Source organism: Enoplosus armatus, chromosome 9 (assembly GCF_043641665.1).
Source record: "Enoplosus armatus isolate fEnoArm2 chromosome 9, fEnoArm2.hap1, whole genome shotgun sequence".
Taxonomy (NCBI): Eukaryota; Metazoa; Chordata; class Actinopteri; order Centrarchiformes; family Enoplosidae; genus Enoplosus; species Enoplosus armatus.
In genome coordinates, this window is record NC_092188.1 from 17,888,507 (window position 1) to 17,909,868 (window position 21,362).

At 39.5% G+C, this 21,362-nt stretch overlaps 1 protein-coding gene across 1 annotated transcript in view; it reads right to left on the reverse strand.

The window, feature by feature from the left end:
- The window catches only part of LOC139289917 (CUB and sushi domain-containing protein 3-like), a 201,014-nt gene that overhangs the window by 108,577 nt on the left and 71,075 nt on the right, over window positions 1-21,362 (reverse strand). Inside the window, exons 19-29 of the mRNA XM_070911585.1 lie at window positions 17,535-17,723; window positions 15,163-15,279; window positions 12,865-13,080; window positions 11,297-11,485; window positions 10,122-10,291; window positions 8,704-8,860; window positions 6,569-6,760; window positions 4,993-5,119; window positions 3,038-3,240; window positions 1,660-1,851; window positions 10-148 (exon numbers count right to left, since the gene is read on the reverse strand). Coding sequence (XP_070767686.1) covers window positions 10-148; window positions 1,660-1,851; window positions 3,038-3,240; window positions 4,993-5,119; window positions 6,569-6,760; window positions 8,704-8,860; window positions 10,122-10,291; window positions 11,297-11,485; window positions 12,865-13,080; window positions 15,163-15,279; window positions 17,535-17,723 — 1,891 coding nt within the window. The remainder of the gene's footprint in view (window positions 1-9; window positions 149-1,659; window positions 1,852-3,037; window positions 3,241-4,992; window positions 5,120-6,568; window positions 6,761-8,703; window positions 8,861-10,121; window positions 10,292-11,296; window positions 11,486-12,864; window positions 13,081-15,162; window positions 15,280-17,534; window positions 17,724-21,362) is intronic.

The following is a 21,362-nucleotide window of genomic DNA, read 5'->3' on the forward strand; positions in this document are numbered from 1 at the left end:
TCATATTACCTGATGAAAGCCAAGGAAATTACATAGTCAGAGTGGACAGCAATAAGCCAGTCGCAGTCTTTGCTGTGTGGGTAGGGGTGTGGGTAGTTGGGAGAGAGGATGAATCCTGAAGATCCAGTCACATTCCCACCACAAGGAGCTTGACAGATAAAAGTAGAAGGAAGAAGAGATGGATGAGAAAGTTGCACACAGTCATCACAAAGAAAATCTTTAACAGGTGCCTGACCTGCTGCAGTTCTTTGGCTAAGCGGAATTCAGTTTGAGACAAGGAACAAGCACTTGCAGGTCATTAAATATAATTGAGTCAATTCTATGACCTTTGTCAACCTCTATCAGCAACAAGCATCAGGTACTGCAGTGACATCAGGCCAAAAACCAGGGCATTAGAGAGACCATAACATTATTTCCCTACATTATGATTAAAAGAGCTATTTTTCTTGTCTTACCAGGGCATTGGATCTGTCTGGTACATTTTCCAATTAGTGTTTTATCAGTGTTCAACAGGTCAGTTGCACACAAAAATACAAAGTCCATCCTGTGCAGTTGTACATATCAGATAAGTATAAAATATGATAAATATGGAGAATAGATTTTCCAACTATAAATTATTCAAGCAAAAACTTCTGCAACTCTTTCAACAATCCAAGTGTCACAAACTGTGAACATTTCAGTTATTGCTTCATTATGTAATCTTGATAATAGCTGTTTATTGATACGTGACTCTTGTATCTCATTGCGACTACAGAGATGAAGCAGATAAAAAACTAACAACATATTATGACAATTAAATAATCAACTAATAAATGTGGACATTTCTGCTCTACTGTATGATTTAGCTGGATGGATTAAGTTTGTGATTTTTTAATGACAGTTTTTAGTGCCTCTGCACGTCAGAGGATACTCTCTGTGCCTAGTCCTAAATCCTCACGAAAGGCTTAACTTGTCATTTGTTGAGTTTGATGAATAAACTAACAGCTGTCATGTTCCGCTATGAGGAAGTGTCAGTGACACGTTGATGAGTACGTTGCTCTTACTTGGTGTGGTAACACTTTGTATAAAGACTGCTGACATTTACATCAAGTTTTCACTCATACAGACTTGCTTCTGGTGTCATTATATTATGCTGAATCAGGTGATCTTGCAATTGCATTGCAAGACCTACAAATAGCCTAGCTCTTTCCTGGTCAGAAAAAAACCCTCAGTTAGACCGGTTGGCAGCAACTCAAGAACATCTAGGTTTCTTTGGACCTACTTAGTGTAATAATTTCTAGTTGCATTGTAAAGTAATTAGCTGTTAAGCTCTAATAAGACAATGTGTTGGGAGGCTGTAGAGTACTAGGTCTTTGACTGGCTACAGAAGTGGATTTGTCCACATAAGAGTTGGCAACAACTCAAACATATCTGAAGAGTCTTGTTTATCCTACACATATTTTTAAGACATCAGTGAGAGAGAATTATAGTCTTTGCTACAGGCAGTTAATAGAAAAACTCCCTCTCTCCTCTTCCTCTCACCATCTCTCTTTCACTCTGATCCCCTTACGCTTCCCACCTTCTCTCCCTCTCTCCTTCAGTCCATATACCTCTCTCTGTCTCCTCCACCCCCCCCACCCCCCTTCTCTCTCTAACTCACACTATCTCCCTCTCTCTCACCGATGCAGCTTGGAGGGCTGGGTTGCCAGTAGTATCTATTTTCCACTTGGATGCAGGTGATTCTGCTCTCCCCCTGCAATTCATATCCCGGATCACAGGAGAAGGTCACAGAGTCACCGGGCTCCCGGCCTTCCCCGTTGCGACTGCCATTCATGGGAATACCTGGATCTCTGCAAGCTGTCGCAAGCGAACCTTAAGGGCAGACACACACGTGTGACATACACATACATAAATGCACGTGTACGTGCCATGTACAGGGGAATCAATGAGCACAGGAGGGAACACACATGCATACACAAGGAGTTTCATATCATACGGTAGGCAGCTGTCAAGCTGAAACTGTAGATCAAACAGAGATAGAGCACAGAGCAGACTACAGACTGATATCAGTCAAAATCCTACCGTGTTTTCCTAATCTGTTTTCCTAAACCACAGCTGTGGAGCAGCCCACAGCTACAGAATGATCTGGTAAAATGTGATGGATTCTTCAAATATTCCCATCTTGACAGACGTTATTGAGATACTTAACACAGTTAAGTATATTGCAGTTTGTTGTAGTTTTTTCCAAAATACAAATACATCAAGGAAAAAATGTTGAAAAAATACAACTGAGGAATTAAATGGTAATGGTGATCATAGTGTATGTGATGTGATTAACAGATGACATACATAGCAAAATACAATTGATTATCTGTTTTCAAAATGAAAACCACTAGCCTTAGGTAAACCAGGTATTTACATACAATGTGCATCTCCAGCTTTAAACATGTGCAGTGAATCCCATGTCATTGATTTTTACATTACGCTGCCATGCTATATATATATATATGCTAAAGAAAATGAAAACATTTACAAACTCATCATACATGAGGTGTTATGGCTGCACTCATGTGCTTGGTTTTGAAACTCATCAGCAGAACATGTATGCATAGCATAGGTTTTTATAACAGCAAACGTCGCACAGGAGACCGTCTGCAATGAACTGTGAAATACCTGCTTTCACTGCTCATCAAAACATGGTTAAAGATTACATAAAATACTGAGAGATCGACATGGCATGAGGAAATGTTCAAATTAAAAGCTGCACCTTACAACTACCTACTTCATTGGAGACATGCAGATTAGAAATGAACATGATATTAACCTTTAACTTATTATATGATGACAGCTTAAAAATTGAAAAATTCAAATAACATTAAATTAAAAAAAAAAAAAGTTTAACAATTTTACTACGACACTTTCTCATTTCATACAGTATACAATCAGGACACACCTTTCATTTATGTACATATAAACCAAAGGAAATACCTGATGTTTTTCAAGCAAACAAATTACAGTACATCTACAGTACATCGACTACTGAGAGGGAAATACTCACTGGAGAAGTCAATGGCAAAGCCAGACTTGGTGATATAAAAGTCAGTCTCAAACTGAATGGTGACGATGTTGAGAGTGGAGTGGATCCCCTCAGGCAGCAGCGAGCCGCTAACCTCCTTCAGAGACATCTCGTTATCAGGAGGCCCGTCCCACACCTTCAGGATGTCGTGGGATGCCTCTGTGTCGAATGCAAGAAACTGGAGACTGGAAGAGGTGGACACAAGAGATTGTTACTTTGGCTTAGTTTTGTTTTAGTTCAATTCAGTCAGTTTAAGGGCCCTTTCACACCTATCTCATTTGGTCCAACCAAAACTACAGGTGTGAAACCTGGACCACGCTCCGGACCAAACAAGCTGAACAACAAGAGGTTGGCTCCGTCCGGATAAAATTGAACCTTGTTTCGTTTCTAGTGTGAAAAGGTTATTTGAATGGTTTGGACTTTAGGACCAATTAAAGGAAGGTCTGGCATACTATCATCAGAACCAGAAAAAGGAAAAACAACGCAACAAAACAAAATGAGCCGCGGTAGCGCATCAGGAGAGGAGGAGACCAAATGTTTCATTGACATCAACGAATAATATTATTGTAAAGGCAACAAAATGAATCTGTTCATTCATTTTCCTCCATTCATTCAAACTGCGAAGGCTACACTGAACTGACAACACGTTGATGTCAGACACACGGCCGTCTACAAACCAATCAATTGCAAGTATAGGGAGACGCAACTCACGTAGGTGATGACCACAGGACGTGGATATGTCATGTAGAGTCCTTTAGTGTGCTCGCATAATAGCAATATGAAATCAAAACTAACCGGATCAAATGTACACAATGTAACAAAAAAGCAAATTTTGATTCTGACTTTCAAGTGTGAAAGTCTTTGTATTTAACATATGATCAGACTGAGATTAATTCAGATTATAGGGGCGGTTTAGTCACTCTCTTGCACAATTTTGCATCTCAAATACAACAAAAACAAATGTTCCAAAGAAGGCAGGCAAAATGGGTGCTGAACTTGGTTGGAACAAGATTAAATTGAGTTCAAAGGAGAGATCTATGTAGAGACAGTGTCCCCGTGCTTTTGGGCATTTCACTGAGATTTGATATCATCAATCAATTTCTGCCAAAGTTAGAAATACGAGTACAGACTTATCTGCAATCTCATCAAGAGATGGCCTGAAGCAGCTCTTCTGACAAAGAATGTGTGGCTGACTTTATGAAATCATACCATGTTTACTTCGACCTCTAAGCCCAAATAGGTTTTATTTCACAGTAATACTAGGAGCTCTCAACCAAAAAAAAATGCTTCCATGCCCCGGGAAAATTCCCCCGGGTGCTGTCACAGTGTCTACAAGTCCCTCTCCCAATCATTGTTAATGGAGCTGCTGCAGGCTGTTTCTCTTGATGACATCTAGCTTTAGAAGAGAATGTTTCATGTTTAAAATCTTAACTGAACTTTACAACATTTTTAGGATGTTTTCATCTTTAAGTCTTTTAAAGTCAGGTCAAGCTAGGACAACCTCCGTTAATTTAAGACGTATTTAAATCAATTCCTATCAGTTCAGTTCAGGCAATTTCCTTGTGTATAAACTGCAGTGTCATGATAACGTCAATCAAATTCCCTTTAGTTTTATCACACAAATCCACTGAGCGTCCTACTTTGCCTTTGTTGATTTAAACTTACATTAGTTTCTTTATAATAAAAGCCCAACTATATGTTTCCTTCCTCAACACCATATTTGATGAGTAATGATGCTCAATACAATTAGCATATTTTGATAAATTATTGCACATCTTAATTAAAATATTTCAAACTATAATGATTTTCTAAAAAGTTATTAGTGGCTTAAAGTTATACAATGACAATAGCAAACCATTTTTCATTCATACTGGATATACAGCATATGCATAAATATGCATGCATTACATGACCATGATATTAGCAACTTGAGTTACCTGACAATGTTGCCAGAGTTGACCTCAATTGTCCAGGTGCACCTCAGGTTGTTGTCATAGGGGAAGGGATACCCAGGAGAGAGGATACGCCCTGTAGACTCACCCTTGAAACTGCCACCACACTCCGCTGCATACACAAATAACAAAATACATGAAAACCTCCAACAATTATTCAAATTCACACAAGCAAACGTATACAGTATGTTGAAACCAAACACAGAAGAAATGCTGTCAGAGTCCAAGCTCACTGAAGCTCACTGAAGCTCAGGGTCTACAATGAGGACTAATGAGCAACCGTTCTGCTGAAAATGAACAATTTGCTTTTTCTAACAGGTAATGGGACTGCAACAAGGACTTCCTGCCTGGGCAGAGATACTCACAGATGCAAAACTTGTTTTGTCTCTAAGTATGCCTCCTAATGATGCCATTAATTAACTTTAAGAAGACTGTGTCCGGATAATATATAGGCTGGGCCTTGCACTGCAGGGAAGACACTGCTTCAAATGTTAATGACTGAAGGAATATCTTATCATCCAATCTATGTTGTCTCTCCCCTGGTTATCGTCTTGCTATCTATATTACAGAACAAACAGCACTTAATTAATAGGAAAATTGCCACAGATTGCCACAGTGGTAGGCTATAACCAATATCATAACAGGATGTGGCTCTGGAGAAACGGCTGGATATCCCATTTCACATGCAGTTTACAGATACAAAGCTCACTATTAATACTGACCATTCAGTGATCCAGCACTGTTAATCAATCGACTGATTTAGCTTTTTGTGTGTGATTGTATTGAACATGCCACACAGTGCCACAAAGAAAAAGCAACAAAGACATGTTTCATTGAAAAACGCAGTAGGACACAGTGGCATTTAAAGTGCAATTCTGCACACATCCACAATTTGTAAATCATTTTTTACCCTAATCCATCATTGCTAGACATCAAGAAACAGACACAGCCTCGCAACACCTTCCAGACTCTAGCAGCAGGCAGGTAATAGCTTTATCATTTCTATGTCTCTCTGTCTCTGCATGTTCTGAATATGAAAGTACAGCCAAGACTGTACATCATGTCCATGACTCAATATGATATGAATGCTCTGATAATTATCCCTTAACTTCTAGAAAAATGCTGATCAATTGCTTGTGGATTAAAATATCTAAGTAACACAGCCTATGAATGAAGCCGAGTCAGAGCAACACAGTGAAAGCTCAATAGCAATTAAGATTGCTTCACTATAGTGTTCTTAATGACTCTACACAGCCATGCTCTGCATCAAGAACACACACAGAGATCAATGACTCACAATAAAACATCTGAGCTGTTTATATACTCTTACAAAATGACAAGCAGCGTATTTTCTTTCAACACAGTTCAATTAAGTAGAAATCATCTCGGGATAAATCCTCAGGATTAACACCTAGCTGAACAATGTTGACAGTGTGCCTGGCCTGAATAATAATACAAGCTACTACAGGAGAGAGAAAGAGAGAGACGGACAGAGACCGGGAGACAGAGTGTCTAGGACTAAACACTGAGACAGCATACAGACATAGGCAAAAAGGATTACCTATACATGATGGCAGGTGGTTGTCCCAGGCCCTTCTATCCCCTGTCATGCACTTCAGTATGCCACTGCCGTGAAGAGTGTAACCTTGGTTGCAGCCGAACGTGATGGCACTTCCAGCAAAGTGACCCTGGTCACTGACTTTAAAGCCGAACTGCGGCACACCTGGATCATCACAGTGGGACAGCTCAAAGCCTGAACGAGTACGATGGTGAGGAGAAGGAGAGGAGAGCGGAGAAGAATATGAGTTGAAGAGTGACAACATGAAGACCATGAACACATACAAACACAGAACTGCTTGTCAGAATTTAAAACCAAGTCCACAGGAGCAGCAATTCTGTAAACCAGAGCCATTTATCTGTATTGTAAAGACTTATTGATTAAGCTTTGAGAATTAATTTCCAGTTGAGCACAGATGAGGGCTGGGCTTACAGTCCCATTATATGACTCGGCAGTAAAAGGTTCCTTTTAGACAGAGAGTACAATTAGATGTTCACAATTAAATGTTCAATTGAGTGTGGACATTTACCACGATTGAGAAACAGCCAATCCCCTCGTAACACTTTGGGGTAATACAAAAGAAATAAAATAAACAAGCTTGGGTTACCATGTTTGAACTTGACCGTGGCCGTTATATGCGTTTCTCTCTTTCAGGTACTAAATGTAAGTGTTCTGCTATGCAGCAACAGTGGCCGCACATAAACCCAGCACTGCTGATTTATGGTCTCTTCTCACAGCGAGGTCCATGCCCATGCCAGATGTTATGGTAGTATTAGAAGTGTCATGCCCAGTATAAATCTCCAGCAGTTACTGCTCACATTTAGAAAATTACCTCAGCACTTTTGGTAGAAGAGTCATGAAAACATGATCAGATTTCATGTTCAGACAAGATTTAAGCGGCCCATATCCCACCTTCTCCTGCCCTCGTGCTGTTCATACATCAGTCAGTCCTCTCAAATTTGAAAAGGGCTATTCATTCAGGTTGAAAAGGCTGCACTTTGAGATGGATAAAGGGTGCTAGCTCATATTCTGCTTTTTACCTTGTGCACATCCCTGGAAAAATCAGAAACGAAATCTAATTATGTGATACTTAATTATGGGTAATTCTGTAACTCAAAAGGTAGCTTGTAATTAAACCATAATTTCCTCTGAACTAATTGTAGTTGCATTTAGATGCTTATGTTATTTAGTTATTGTAAATGAAGACACATTCCTGTTGTTCCTTTTATTATTATAATTATTATTATTGCAGGTCTGTCAGAATGCAAAACCAAAACCATGAGTAACTCTAGTGTAACACTATTATTTTATTTAAGCCGTAATATAACTGTTTGTACCTGGCACATTTGGTGTAATTATCACAGACTGAAAATTGCCAGTGTGGGCTGAGTAACTTCAAGTTAACTAAAAACTTTTTTGCTTTCACACTATTCATGTCAAAACAGCACTTGGCCTGTTGCCATTCTCACTAACTAGGTAGACACTGGTAGACAAAAAGAATTCAGAGAGCTCAATTGCAGGTGAAACACAAAAACACTTTAAATTGGACTGCAAAATGCAGTGTCACCAAAACATTCTCGCGTCAAAGTAATAAATTAGAAACGGTTAGCAACAATACACAGTCAGCAAGCCAATTAAGGGGAGAAACAAAACCCATCTATTATTGGTCACCAACAATGACCCAAACTTTCAATACACACACACACGCACTGTATGCTGTACGCATACTGTATGTGGAAGCACACACTATATACAGTTCAAGCACATACAAACACACAGATTCCAAACAATAATTCACCTGTTTTAACAAGGTACAGTTAGGCAGGCATGGACGCTAATTGCAGGAGTGGAGGGCAAAAGGAAAAGAGAGAAAAGGGATTCACATAGAGAGAGACAGAGGGGGAGAAAGGCAGGAAAGAAAAAAGCTAATTTTCCTGCAGGAATGGCGCGGAAACACCATGCTGTGTTTAATGGATACCCTGACAGTGAAAGACACAGTGAAGCAGGGTGAGGGTCAATTAAAATTTTCTTTTAAAATTCTGCTTCTTGAAATGCCTGGCTCCTGAAGTGAGGCTAAATTCACTCATTTGGAAAAGCTTTAGGGCCCTCCTCCCCCAGGGAAATGAAATGTGACTTACTGTGGTATATGAGCCGGAACCCCGCTGCTGTTGCCTCCTGGTCTGAGTAAAATTCAAGCCACAGATAGTTGGAGGTGCTGGTAAGGGACAGACCTTGCATCAACGTGCCTGTGTAAGTGCCAAGGAGTGGGGCTGCACCGTCTTTACCATCATACACCTGATCAGAGACGGAGAAGAACATGATGGAGAGTTTTGCTGCTTATGGAGGATTAAATACCCACAATAATGTAAAAAATGATAATATTAAGAATTAAATATTAATACTGAAGAAAGAGAGCCACAATTAAAAAGAAGCTATTAGTACTGTATATCCTCTGTTTTATATGGCACCTCTATTGCAAAGCCAATGTCCTAAATGGGATGTGAAAATTACATTGGAGTGACCATAATTCTTCCCATTGATTTGCTACTGAGCATCTGTAGAGTGGAACTAACAAGGCAGTTGGTGAGATTCATGATGTCAAACAAAAAAGACTATTTAACAGCAATTATCAAACAAATATTAGATGCTCTTCAATACTTAAGTAATAAAATCTAATGAGAGTTTAAAAGCAGCGCATTCCCCATGCAAGGAGTAAGGTACATTGTTTTTTTATGTTTTGTGGATTTTTACAAAACATAATTTCATTTTTAATCTGTATTTGTTATTCTTTTTTATTACAGATTTTTTTGATCGACACACCTAATGGAAGTTATTATTATGTTAAAAAAGCACCCTTTTAAAATTGCAAGTATGAATTTCCAGCAGTATACCTAATCTTCCCTGACTGACATCTGTGAAATAACAAGAAATGAAATACAAGGCACTAGGTTTTCCTTTGAAATACTATGGGGGCCCTCTCTGTTTTGTTTTGTTTTTCCCTTTCTTCAAGTCAGTTTAGCTCTCAAAGCATATCTTTCCACATTTCAGATGTTCATAAAATGACTAAGTACAAGAGATTACTGTCTACACAACTCCATTACTAGAAACACAGATAGTAGGCTACAATGCTCTGTTAATTGGAGCATTAGACAAGACATCTGCATCCCAAAAAGAGTGCATTCCAGCTGTGAATTGGGGACTACATAGTCATTTGCATCACATCTGTGGTGCCTACCAAAACTGTTAAAATGCCCTTGAGCAAAGAATTGAATCCCTTCCTTCCCAAAGGGATGATGCTGATGCTGCTGCTGCCATTTGACCTTTGCTCTGACTTCCAAGGCAAAACAATTCTGCATTTTGCCTGGTGCTTTCTCCTGAATCCCCTTTCTAGTTTCCCATGTTGTACATAATAAAAAGCATCAGGACCTGTCTCATATACTTAAACATTCATTAAAAATGACACAAATTGATTTGACCTAGTTCCAAAGCCCTGTGTTTATTTGTTGATTTGTCTATTTTCAGTCATCAAAGAAGAGCGGCTGCATTGTGTCTTTACCTTGAGGATGTCACCTTGTGCAAGTTGAAATGTGCTGGCAGTGATGTTGATGCCTTTGCCTGTTTGGACCTGAATGCTGTACACACATTCGTGGCTGTTGTCATAGTTCACTGGATAGTTTGGTGACAAAAGAACTCCCTCATTGTTGGAGACTGTCGATCCACACTCGGCTACAAGAAAACCAACACAGACAATAGACATAATCAGTTACACAACAACAACAACAGGCACTGCAAAAAAAAGACTAGACTTGGAATAAATACAGTAAAATTGATTGACATTATGTAACTGGTTCATTAATTGTTACTAAAGAGATAAATGTATGCATTAAAATGTCTTATTTGGAAGATCGTGATAACTGATTAATCTAAGTGTCCTTCTTCGGTATCATAATAATCATTACCAACTGGCGCTGACACATTGTGAAATGTTGTGTAGACTATTAAAGGCTCAGTGTAAAAACATTACAGGCTTCATTTCTTTCTTGCACCATGCCAACAAAAGAGGAGAAGATCCCTTTCCAAAATGAACTGTTCTGAATCAACAAGTAAAGAGCCAATTATGGACTTTGAAGGGGACAGACATCAATATTTCTCTGCATGGTTTATATATACCAAGCAACCCATAACACAACTTTTAATGTATTTGTTTTCCTTTAAAACAAGAGCATGCCTACTTTAAAAGTCATTACCAATTAAAATAAGTCACTACAAGCCCTACTTAAATATTTTGGCTATTTGTTTCCAAGCACTTGAGCTAATACAGCACTCCATCAGCGGGTGTGATGAACTAGTTTAAATGCCTCCGCTATGAAACAGCTACATCTCTGGAGTCAGCTCTTAAAATGTGTAAATACTGTAATTGAGCTTCTCTGTATTAGTATTGTCCCTGAACTCATCTCCCTTGACTTGCCCTTGAAGCAACCTTCAGTGGAAAAAGAGACCTCCCAGGATAGTTTTAACCCAGCAGCTCACATCAGTATTAATCACAGGTCTGAGCTTTTAATTGTAGTCTGCTTAAGCAAATCCAATCCCACTGAGCTCTTTAATGTCTAATAAAAAGTTTATATCTCTGCCAAATACATTTAAAACCTGACATCGGCTGAGCAGCATAAATTCAGCAATACACATACACAAACAGGAAAGAAAACAGAATAAAAGCAGCTGACCACGTACCCACACACCTTGGCAGAGGGGCACTCCACATACGGCGGCCACCTCCCAAGCATACAATCTCCCTCGCCCCCTGCAGACGATAACCCGTGTTGCAGTAGAACGCCAGTGAGTCCCCAATGCCAAACCTGGAGCCTGTGTGCCAGCCGAACCGAGGCGTTCCAGGATCCTGACAGGGTTCGAGATCATACTCTGGAAACAAGAAAAAATAATCAGTTGCACAAGTAAAAATGCTGTCTTATCCATAACACTATTATAATGATTTATTACTTATACTTGATATTGATAATCCCCATGGGAAAAATCTGCCTGTTCTCTTGCTCCCTTCAAAAAAACTCAAAGAAAGCAATCTTGTAGCTTGTAGGGGTGAAGTGTCTTGCTCAAGGACACTTCATCCGGTTGGGATCCATGCCAAACACTTGAACCCTGGATGTCTGGAAGACGGATGGGGTCTCTAAAAACTAGGCCACCCTGCATGCAATATTATTATACATGGGCTGTTGGTGGCCTTATCATTGGAGATGCAACTCAGCCTGCATAGGAAGAATAAGTTTTACTCCGGGCAGCATTCTTCTCACGGCCTGTATTTGGCAGTATGCAGAACTACGTAGGGCTATTGATTTCAACACAACAAAACGTTACAGGAGCACCCTACTGTAGGATGTGGCCTGACAGCGTTGGCAAATTTTCATCAAAGGTCATAAAAGGTTAAAAAATGAATTCTAATCAGGAAATCTATAGATGCTAATTACAGAGCATGCAAGGACATACGCACACACACTGACAAACTAAATTTCATGAATATTCATGACTGCATAAGTTATGCTTCACTTCAGCGAACAGCAGGCAAACATTTAGCCAGAACGCACATGAAGACTCTCTCTCTCCTTTTTCCTACTTTACTATACCTCTCTCCCACCTCTCTCTCTCTCTCTCTCCCCGCCCTCTCTATCAACCCAGCTCACTCAGCATCACCATCTGTCTCATCTCCTTCCTCTCTCTCTCTCTCTCTCCATCTCCCTCCATCTCCTTCCTCTCTCTCTCTCTCTCTCTCTCCATTCCTTGGTCCATTATTTCTGTACAGCCCCCCCCACCCCACCCCTTCCCTTCCTTCTCCTCAGGATACTGACCCACATGGCATGCTTTGATGATCATTCCCATCACGGTCAGACACCCTCTACCTGCGTGACCTCGTTGTCTCTTAATTATCCTCCTCTGATCAGCACAGCCTGAGGCATGGTCTACCTTAAGCCTGCTCCCATTCTGACCGACAAATCTCTCCTCATATGTTACTTTATGCACGATTTAGAGAGGCTTAGCACTTTTGATCTCATCATTGAACGAGCTGTCTTTCTCTTTCTGTCTGTCACAGTGTCTTTTGCTTTCTAACCCTCCTACTTAACAACTCCACCCACCACATTTTCAGCATCCTCACTTCTCCCTTCTGCCTCCTCCACACAATTGATCCCCCTTTCCTCTATAAAAACCTTCCCTGTTCCTGCTGTCTTCTCACCTACCAATACTTCCCCCTCCCTGCATCCTACGGGCAGAACCCTCATATGCCTTCATACCCGAGAAGGAGATGTTGAATCCCTGCAGCGATATGGAGAAGTCAGAAATGAAGCGTAGCTGGGCCTTGAAGTTCCCAAAGAGGCCGGCGTTAACCGGTGCAGGCCTCTCTGAGCCAGTAAGTCGAGCCAGAGGCTGGGCGAAGCTGCCGTTTTCTGTTATCAGTAGGTAGTCATGGTGATCCTCCAGGTGGAAGGAGTGAAAAGTGAATTGGACACCTTGGAGGAGAAAATAAGAAAGCCCAGCGTTAAAGGTTTTGGGGAAAATACTAAGAATCACTGATAAAGATATAGAAAAGGCTTTGAATAGAATATGTAATGCATAAATTTCACGTTTTCAGGTCCATACTGACTCATGAGGTTAAGAAATGGATTTGCTGTTTATATTGTAGGGCACAGACTTTGAAATTTAATGCAATGGCCTCAAAGTGAATGTGACTATTATTCAATTTTAATTGTAACTATAAATTCAAATGTCATTATCATGATTAAAAATCGGTTGTATTAATTTGGGTTTAGCTTGCTGAAACATCCATCTACACATCGCATTCTTCATTCATTAAATAATAAATGCTTTAATCCTTACAGCAGCGCTAGGAATGAGGACAAATTAATCCTACTAAAGTTATCATAGTGAATTGAAATGAAAAAAGGAAAATGTTACATTTAAAAAGAGACAAAAAAGATGAAAAGCAATTTCAAAAAGTGGATAGAAAACTTGAAACATTAAGAGTGAAAATGTTTGTCTTTTTTAAACTATGGAAACTAAAGGTGGGATTTCCACCACTGCATTAGTCAGTATCTCCTACACTTTAACATCTGCCAATCTTGTAAAACTTTTAAATTTGAGGACAACACATCGCTAACTGTCCTTGCAGGCCAATGATCCAGATTCACATGATTGATGATAGAAAATCTGCAACAGCAGCAAAGGAAATCTATAAATCTATCAGCAAATTATTATTTAACTTTTAGGTTGAAAACAAGATCTGCTTCTATTTTCACACTGTAACTCAGACCCAATAACAACATCTTCAGTCCATCCATGATGGCCAGTTGGCTGCTTTTCAGTGCAATAAGCACTGCCACTTTAATGCCATCTGTTGAATCTGTTTGAATATGCCTCTATAATGTCCTCCGCAATGTTTGGCTCACTTGATAAAGAAAGTCCTAAATGGCCATAAAATAAAAAACAAAATGAAATGATTGATTGTGCTCTGTAAAACAGCAATTATATTACATAGACTAAAGGAGAATGATCAATTAATCAAGAGCCATCCCCGTGAGGGGACATCCCAATATTTTAATAGAGTAGGTACGGGATGTTGGTGGAATAGTTACATAGCATACATTTGTCTTCCAGTCTGTAGCCACAGGATAAAAATATACAAGGTAAATCAGTGCCATGATAAAAGATTCATAATCTGTTTTCACATATAAAGTAAGAGCTTGATATATTTCTTTATGCAGGGAAGAGACCCCCTGATGGGAAGTATGCTGATAGGCGACTCTTTAGAGGTGCTGGTTTTAACAATAGGATCAATTGGTAATGTACAAAGGGTACAATATGGCATTTCCATGGACCTTTTGGAGGACGATAACATGAAACACTATGGTAAAATATAGGGATAATACAGCTAGGTGCTAGGGCACAGAGATAAGGTCAGAGTACTTTTCAAATTATAATGATGAACAATGTCTCAGAGAACTGGTTACTGATCACATAACTGACAGTGAGCGCTCTGATAACAGAATTAAACTAATTCAATAAAAAATGTGTGCATCAAAAAATTAAATGAGCTAGGTGAAAAATTGATAAAATGCAATATTCTCCTAACAGTGTAAAATGTTATCCAACTGAGGAATGTATAAAGCAGCCTACTGTACCACATTGGCTCAAATATGTAAAATAAGTGGAGGAAGAACTGCTGATAAAGACGAACTACGAATTAAACTGGATTCTCACACAGTTAATTGTTCAATAAGTGAACACCTCAGAGTGTAATATTATCCCTACGCACATTCTGGCCAGTTGCCAAAGATGAAAAAAGTCAGTGCATTTAAATGATCTCTGCTCAAGTAAGATATATGCTTAACGCACTTCTCATTTTATAATATTTAATTTATACATTGAGTGTGTCACTGTGGTTAGGACTATAAAAAATAAACGAGGTGTAGTATGTGGATGATTACTAAAAATACAAAATAAATATATTTGAGAGTTCCTGAACCAAAATAAAAACGTATATTTTAGTATGCAAGGTATGCATACGTCATTTAAAATTAGTGGGGTCTTCCTACCTTTTCCATGGCTGACTTCTACAGTCCAGGTACAGTTTAGAGAGTTAGGATACAGCTCCGGGTAGCCAGGTGATAAGATGATCCCTCCAGGTCCCCTGATATCCCCACCACATGATGCTGAATAGAAAGGGAAGATAATGAATGGTAACTGTTGAACTGCTGAAAAAAAGAAAGAAGAAAAATTGTAAATGAACCAATAAATCTTTCACCTGAAGACAGAGGAGCGATTTGAATGAATAATGCATTTGAGTCATATCACATCCTGTCCTGCTATTTTTATGAGTACCTGTAATTCTGCCAACACAATGTTTTTTTTCCCCCTCTCTCTCCAAACCTGCCCTACTGCCAGGACAATAAATTATTCATTAATTCAGCAATCCATCCATATTTTCTCCTCTCCTATGGCATCTTAAACTGAAAGACATTGTCAGAAAACATGATAATCCATTAAATTTACTTACAATTCAAAAGAACTGACACAAACATATTCAGCGGATTAGAGCATTGGCCTTCATTTTGATTGGGACTTTAAAGTGATTTTGAATTTTTTCCAAAGAGAAACAATCACCCCAGGGCAGCGTCCAGCTACTTTTCAGCCGCAACCCACCATGTAGGGCAGTCACAGAGAGGTGATAGGCAGGGTTGTCAAAACGAGCAGCACTCATACGTCGGTGATATGACTCTCATACATATTGACTATTGACATATACTTAACTGCCAGAAAGCACCTTATCTCATCAAAGGAAGTTAATGAGATAAATCTCTACCCTCATTGGCTGCTGGTTAATGCTAGGTCTGAAGGCTAACAGGTCTTTTTAAATATAGCATTTATGAAATATGACCAGCTTTGTTTTGTTTTATTTTCTTCTTTCTTTGAGTCTGTGTGTGTGGGTTTGTGTGTTCTTTGGCCTGAATGGTGGTGTTACAGCCAAATGCCCAGATGCCTTCCTTAAAAACAGCAATCGTTGACAAATATTAGAAGTAGAACTCTTGTGCATGTACATATTTTCAAAGTAATGCATGTCAGATGATGTTTTGGAGGATCACTGAGATGCCTGAGGCTCCACAGCTGCACACACCCACCCCCCTCTTATCCTCTCTCCCTCCACCCTTGGGCCCTCCAGCAAGCTCAACACATCAAGGCCTGAATCCTTACCCACCAACAAAATTATATCAAATATTTTATTAATGAGCCAAAATTACATAAAGTCATTAAAAGTGGATGAGTACGCTTGGCAAACTATCTACTTTAGAAGCTCCATAGGCAGAGAGCCAAGGCATTTGGCACCAGTCTGGCACAAACCTAGGCAAGACAATGCTCCAAGATATAAAATGAATTTTCAGGACATCCATTAGGCTGGAGCTGTATAGCATGGCACTGCATCATATGTACAGTATGGTGCGCCCGCCTACTCTCGCATGTATTTTATTCGTTATATTCTTTCGACTGAGTGATCGGTGACTAAGACACATCATTTACGGTTTGCATGCTGCAACAGTAATCGCCACAATTGTCCTTCAGTGTGCTTCTAAACAGCACAAAAAGCAAAACTGTACAAACACAGCCGAGAGAGAGATAATGTGAGATATCAGAACTATCAGGAACATGCTGAACTTCATGCTTTGAAGTAGAGCATAATCTGTCTTCTGTAGCACATGATTCATTATACCCCAAGTAAGTTGTTCACACAAGGACTGGCTCTGTACTGAATAAAAGACACTTTGACAAGAGTCTGTTTGGTTAGTCAGACCTGCTGTGGGCTACTCATAGTCACTTATGCTTGTGTCATTACCTCTTGCCCACAAGGCCATGTTTTTTTTTTTTTGGGGGGGGGGCGTTTGAGTTTGGATAAATACAGCAATGAAAGCTGCTGCTGTAATAACCCAGCTACCTTTAGCAAAATCAATTTAGAAACCTCTTGCCAGTTACTAGTGGCAGCATCCCATAAGTATTTGTGGCTAAATGACTCTTCCAGACTATACATACTGTACATGCAAATAGGCTCTTCAAGCGTATTTTCTCAAAATAATGCAGACATCCTAATAAGCTGATCTGGGGCTGTATAAAATTCAATACTTCATACTAATCAAGTCATAACCAGGTCAATCATTAGATGCACTGTCAATGACTTTTAACGTTCATGTTCAAGGCCAAGAAGGGTGGTCCTTGTGTTTTAGTGTTTGAGCTCTAAAGTTTACAAATGGACCATATGTCATACAGTGTCATTTTAAGAGCATAAAAAACAAAATAGTACAAAAAACGGATATTACAAATAAGATTAGCGTTCACTCATGTGTCATATATTTCATGGATGAGACTGTTGCCTATGCTGGAAGGCAATGCAAAAAAGTATAACATTTCCTATACGTACCATCACAAGTGGGCAGTGGGTGGCTCCAGAAGTGGTTTTTCTCACAAACCAGTGGTTCTTCGTGGCTCAGCCTGTATCCTGGGTCACACTGGAAGGACACCGTGGAGCCAATGGACAGGTCATGGCTTAACCGCACTCCATTCACTGGGATACCAGGATCCATACAGGAGTACGTGTCCAATGTGACCACTAGAGAAATTAACATCAAACTGTTATTTCTTGAATAGGTTTTGAGAGAATTGTACATCTTCACCTTGGCAACTGAATTTATCTACTGTTGTATTTGATTTTGTGTTAATCTATGGGCTTGTTGCCTTGTTACTGTGACTGATGATGATGATTACCAAGCCATACATCTTCATTGTATTGTGACATGTGGACTATGTATAAAGTGCAGCAATATTGTGCAAGTGACTGCATGTTTTTCCATTCTGTCACACAGTATGTCAGATTCTGTTCAACTATTTATACAGTAGCGGAGGGTCTGCTCTTGATTATGCAAATAAAATATGACTGTCGCAGTACAGAGGTATGTTGAAGTCATTCAGCATTCATGAAAGATGAAATGTCAATTCTATTTTTGCAATCAGTAAAATCTCTAGGCCGCATTCATACAAAAAAGAGCTGACAGTACCTTTGATGTTATTACAATCATCACAACAAAGGTAGGTCTCGGGTTGTATTCATAATATAGAAGGCAAGTTTTCCAAAGTAAGAGACTTATTTTGACCTTTATTTTGACTAATAACTTTAAAAATGAATGCTCGCTCATGCTCACTCAAAAGTGGGAAGAATATATTACATGACGAACAAAAGACAGTGCACAGAAAAAGTAACACATTTCAGAGAATAGCAACACGACACAGTTGAGACTTTAAAGAAAAAAGCACGATTGCATTGACTTCTGAGATGTTTGACAGTTTCTTTCTAAATAACCTTGATAGTGTTGTCAGTTTCTCTGGTGTTAAAGAAAACAAGGCCTCATCTTCATGCTATCACTTTTTTGTTACATTTAAGCAAGTCACCCACTAAGAAGAGGTCAAAAGTAGATGTTGTAGGTGGTGAGGAGGAGTACAGGGCAGGCATTTCATGCAGAGAGAGAATTGGGGATATGACCTCGGTGAAACTGTATAAGTATACTTCCTCCTGTTCTATGCATGTGTTGGACCACCACTTCTGGTTTTCATAAAAATATTTTTGTCCACTGGCTTTGCTCCTAGAATGAGCTGGTTGCATAGTAGTTCCAGCTCCCTCTTAATCTTCAGTGATGCAAGCTGCAAAGAGATGCCCCCGTTTTTCCCTGTGATTTCCAGGACTACCGTTTGGATATCCTCCAAGTAGGCTTGCTTTTGATGTTCTAAAAATATGCAGATTTTAAGCATTGACTGGCAACAGTTGTGTAAGCAGTTATCAGGTCATTGGTGGGTAGGCTATTCTAAGATAGCATTATCAGAACCTGTATTTTAATCTTATTTGTACAAAAAGTCAAATTTTCCTTGAGTTGTAGCCCTTCCATTGAAGCATGCGTTCAGATGACACTCAGGTGGATTTGATCTACTCACAGGAGGCTCGTTCAAGTAACTCAGCTTGCAGCCAGCGTTCACCTGTTATAAATATAGCTGTGCCTCAAGTTTCCAGCAGATCATTGCTTACTAAGTAGCATGGTGATAGTGGGAAACATGGCATCCGAACTAAGTGAAAGTGTCAGACGTCAAACTGTTATTCTGAGCAAAGAGGGGCTTTCTCAGTGTCAATTCTTGGCTAGACTAAAGGTTTCTAAGGGGGCAGTGCATGGAACTCTAAAACGCTTTGCAGAAACGGGATCAGTTGTATCCAAAGCACGATCAGGCAGACCAAAAGTGACCACACCATCAGAAGATCAATACATCAAGCTTAGTTCCCTGATGGATAGAAAAGAAACTTCATCACAGAAACAGAATTTGCTAAATAAAGAACACAAGAACTGTCAAAAGAAGGCTGTCTTGTAGTGGTCTCAGAGGACGAGTAGCAGTTTCTAAACCACTTCTCAGAAGAAGAAAAAGGCCAAACACTTGGGGTGGACTAAGAAATACCAGCATTTTACTGTGGATGACGAAAACTCCTATTTACTGAATCCAAGTTTGAGATTTATGGCAGGAACAGAATGGTGTATGTAAGGAGACGAACAGGAGAGAGAATGATACCGCAGTGTATCAAACCAACAGTGAAACATGGTGGTGGGAATATTCAAGTCTGGGGGTGTCCCGACTCTGGAGTTGGACACCTGCACCAAATCGACTACACCCTGACCAAGGAGAAGTACCACTCCATTCCTCAGAGACATGCTATACCAGCTGGAAAGGGATTCATACTGCAGCAGGACGATGACCTCAAACACACCTCAAAGCTTTGCAAGAACAAAGAAGACCAAGGAGTCCTGACTGTCATGGACTTTCCTCCACAGTCACCTGACCTCAACCCCATTGAGCTATTTATGGGGGCAATTGAAGACTCAGAAAGCCAAACACCTTTTGACATCACAAGAAACCCTTTGGAACATTGTCAAATCCTGCTGGGATAACATGGGTCATCAGGTTTTGCACAAACTTGTGTGTACTGTACATTTTTAAAAGATAGAACTTTTTACTCATATTGCTAAACTGATATCATTTGTAATGAAAAGATAGAATTACATTCGAAACAAATGCAAAATAGAAGTATCTTGACTAGTGGTCTCAGACTTTTGGACCCCACTGCATGTTCAGAACAGATATTAACAAAGATGCAAGGTGCAACTAGGTATCACTTTTTGTTCTCTTTCAGCGGTGTCCGGTTGTAGTCCAATTTCTTGTGCACTGCAGTAGTTTCAGGTGATTGACCCAGTCAAAGAACTTAGACATGTCAGCAAACAGTATATAAATAGTACACTGTTCATTGTGGGATGTCTGGCATCAGTGACTGTGAGCCCAGCATGAAGTGCATTTAAAAGGTACAGCCCACAATGTTACATTTATGTAAAATTGCACCCACTGCAGAAGCAAACAGCTCCAGCTACACTCTCAGCAAGTCAAACAAATACTGTCAATCTGAAAAGGTTCAATACCACATTGTAATAAATTCTAATCCATTATGAGAAGTGTAGTTCTACTACATAGCCAGCAGAAACTACTTTTACCCATGTGGCACGGCATTATTGACAATAAATGACATAGTTAAAAGTGTAACACAGTTGTACCATATAGTTTGTGAGCTATAGATTACAGTTGTCAGCATCAATAACCTGTATAACAGCCCAGGCAGACTAATTGTTCATGTGTGATAACAGGGCTCTTCCTTTATACTGCCTGGCCTCTGTAGAAAACTTGGCTTGCTCTCCTTGAGTAATAGTTGATATTTTTAGTAAGGAAACATGTGAATTTTGCCTGAACATGTTAGAGAAGTAAAGCATTCATTGATCAGTGCTGGTACGGGCCTCTAGGGTGCAGGAAATTGGGGGACAAAATAATGCAAAAATAATAAATGGTCAGGAATGAAATTATAGAAAACATACATCGAATATGTGGGCCTGAATATGATTTGATGACATTTTGCAGTATTTTTTGTAACTGAATAGAAGCTATCTATTTCATATAAAGGGAATGATGCAATTCTTCTTTGCCTCAGTTTATTCACAGCATAATTCACAACAGCCCTACTTTGTAAGACCAATTTTACAAATGAACTAGGCTGGGTTTCCCCAAAGCATTTCAGCAATAAGATATGTCCTAAATTGCAATGGAAGAAACTAATATGATCTTACTGTTATTGCTTTTCAATAGCCTCATCAACAAAAGAGAAATGCACTTGAGA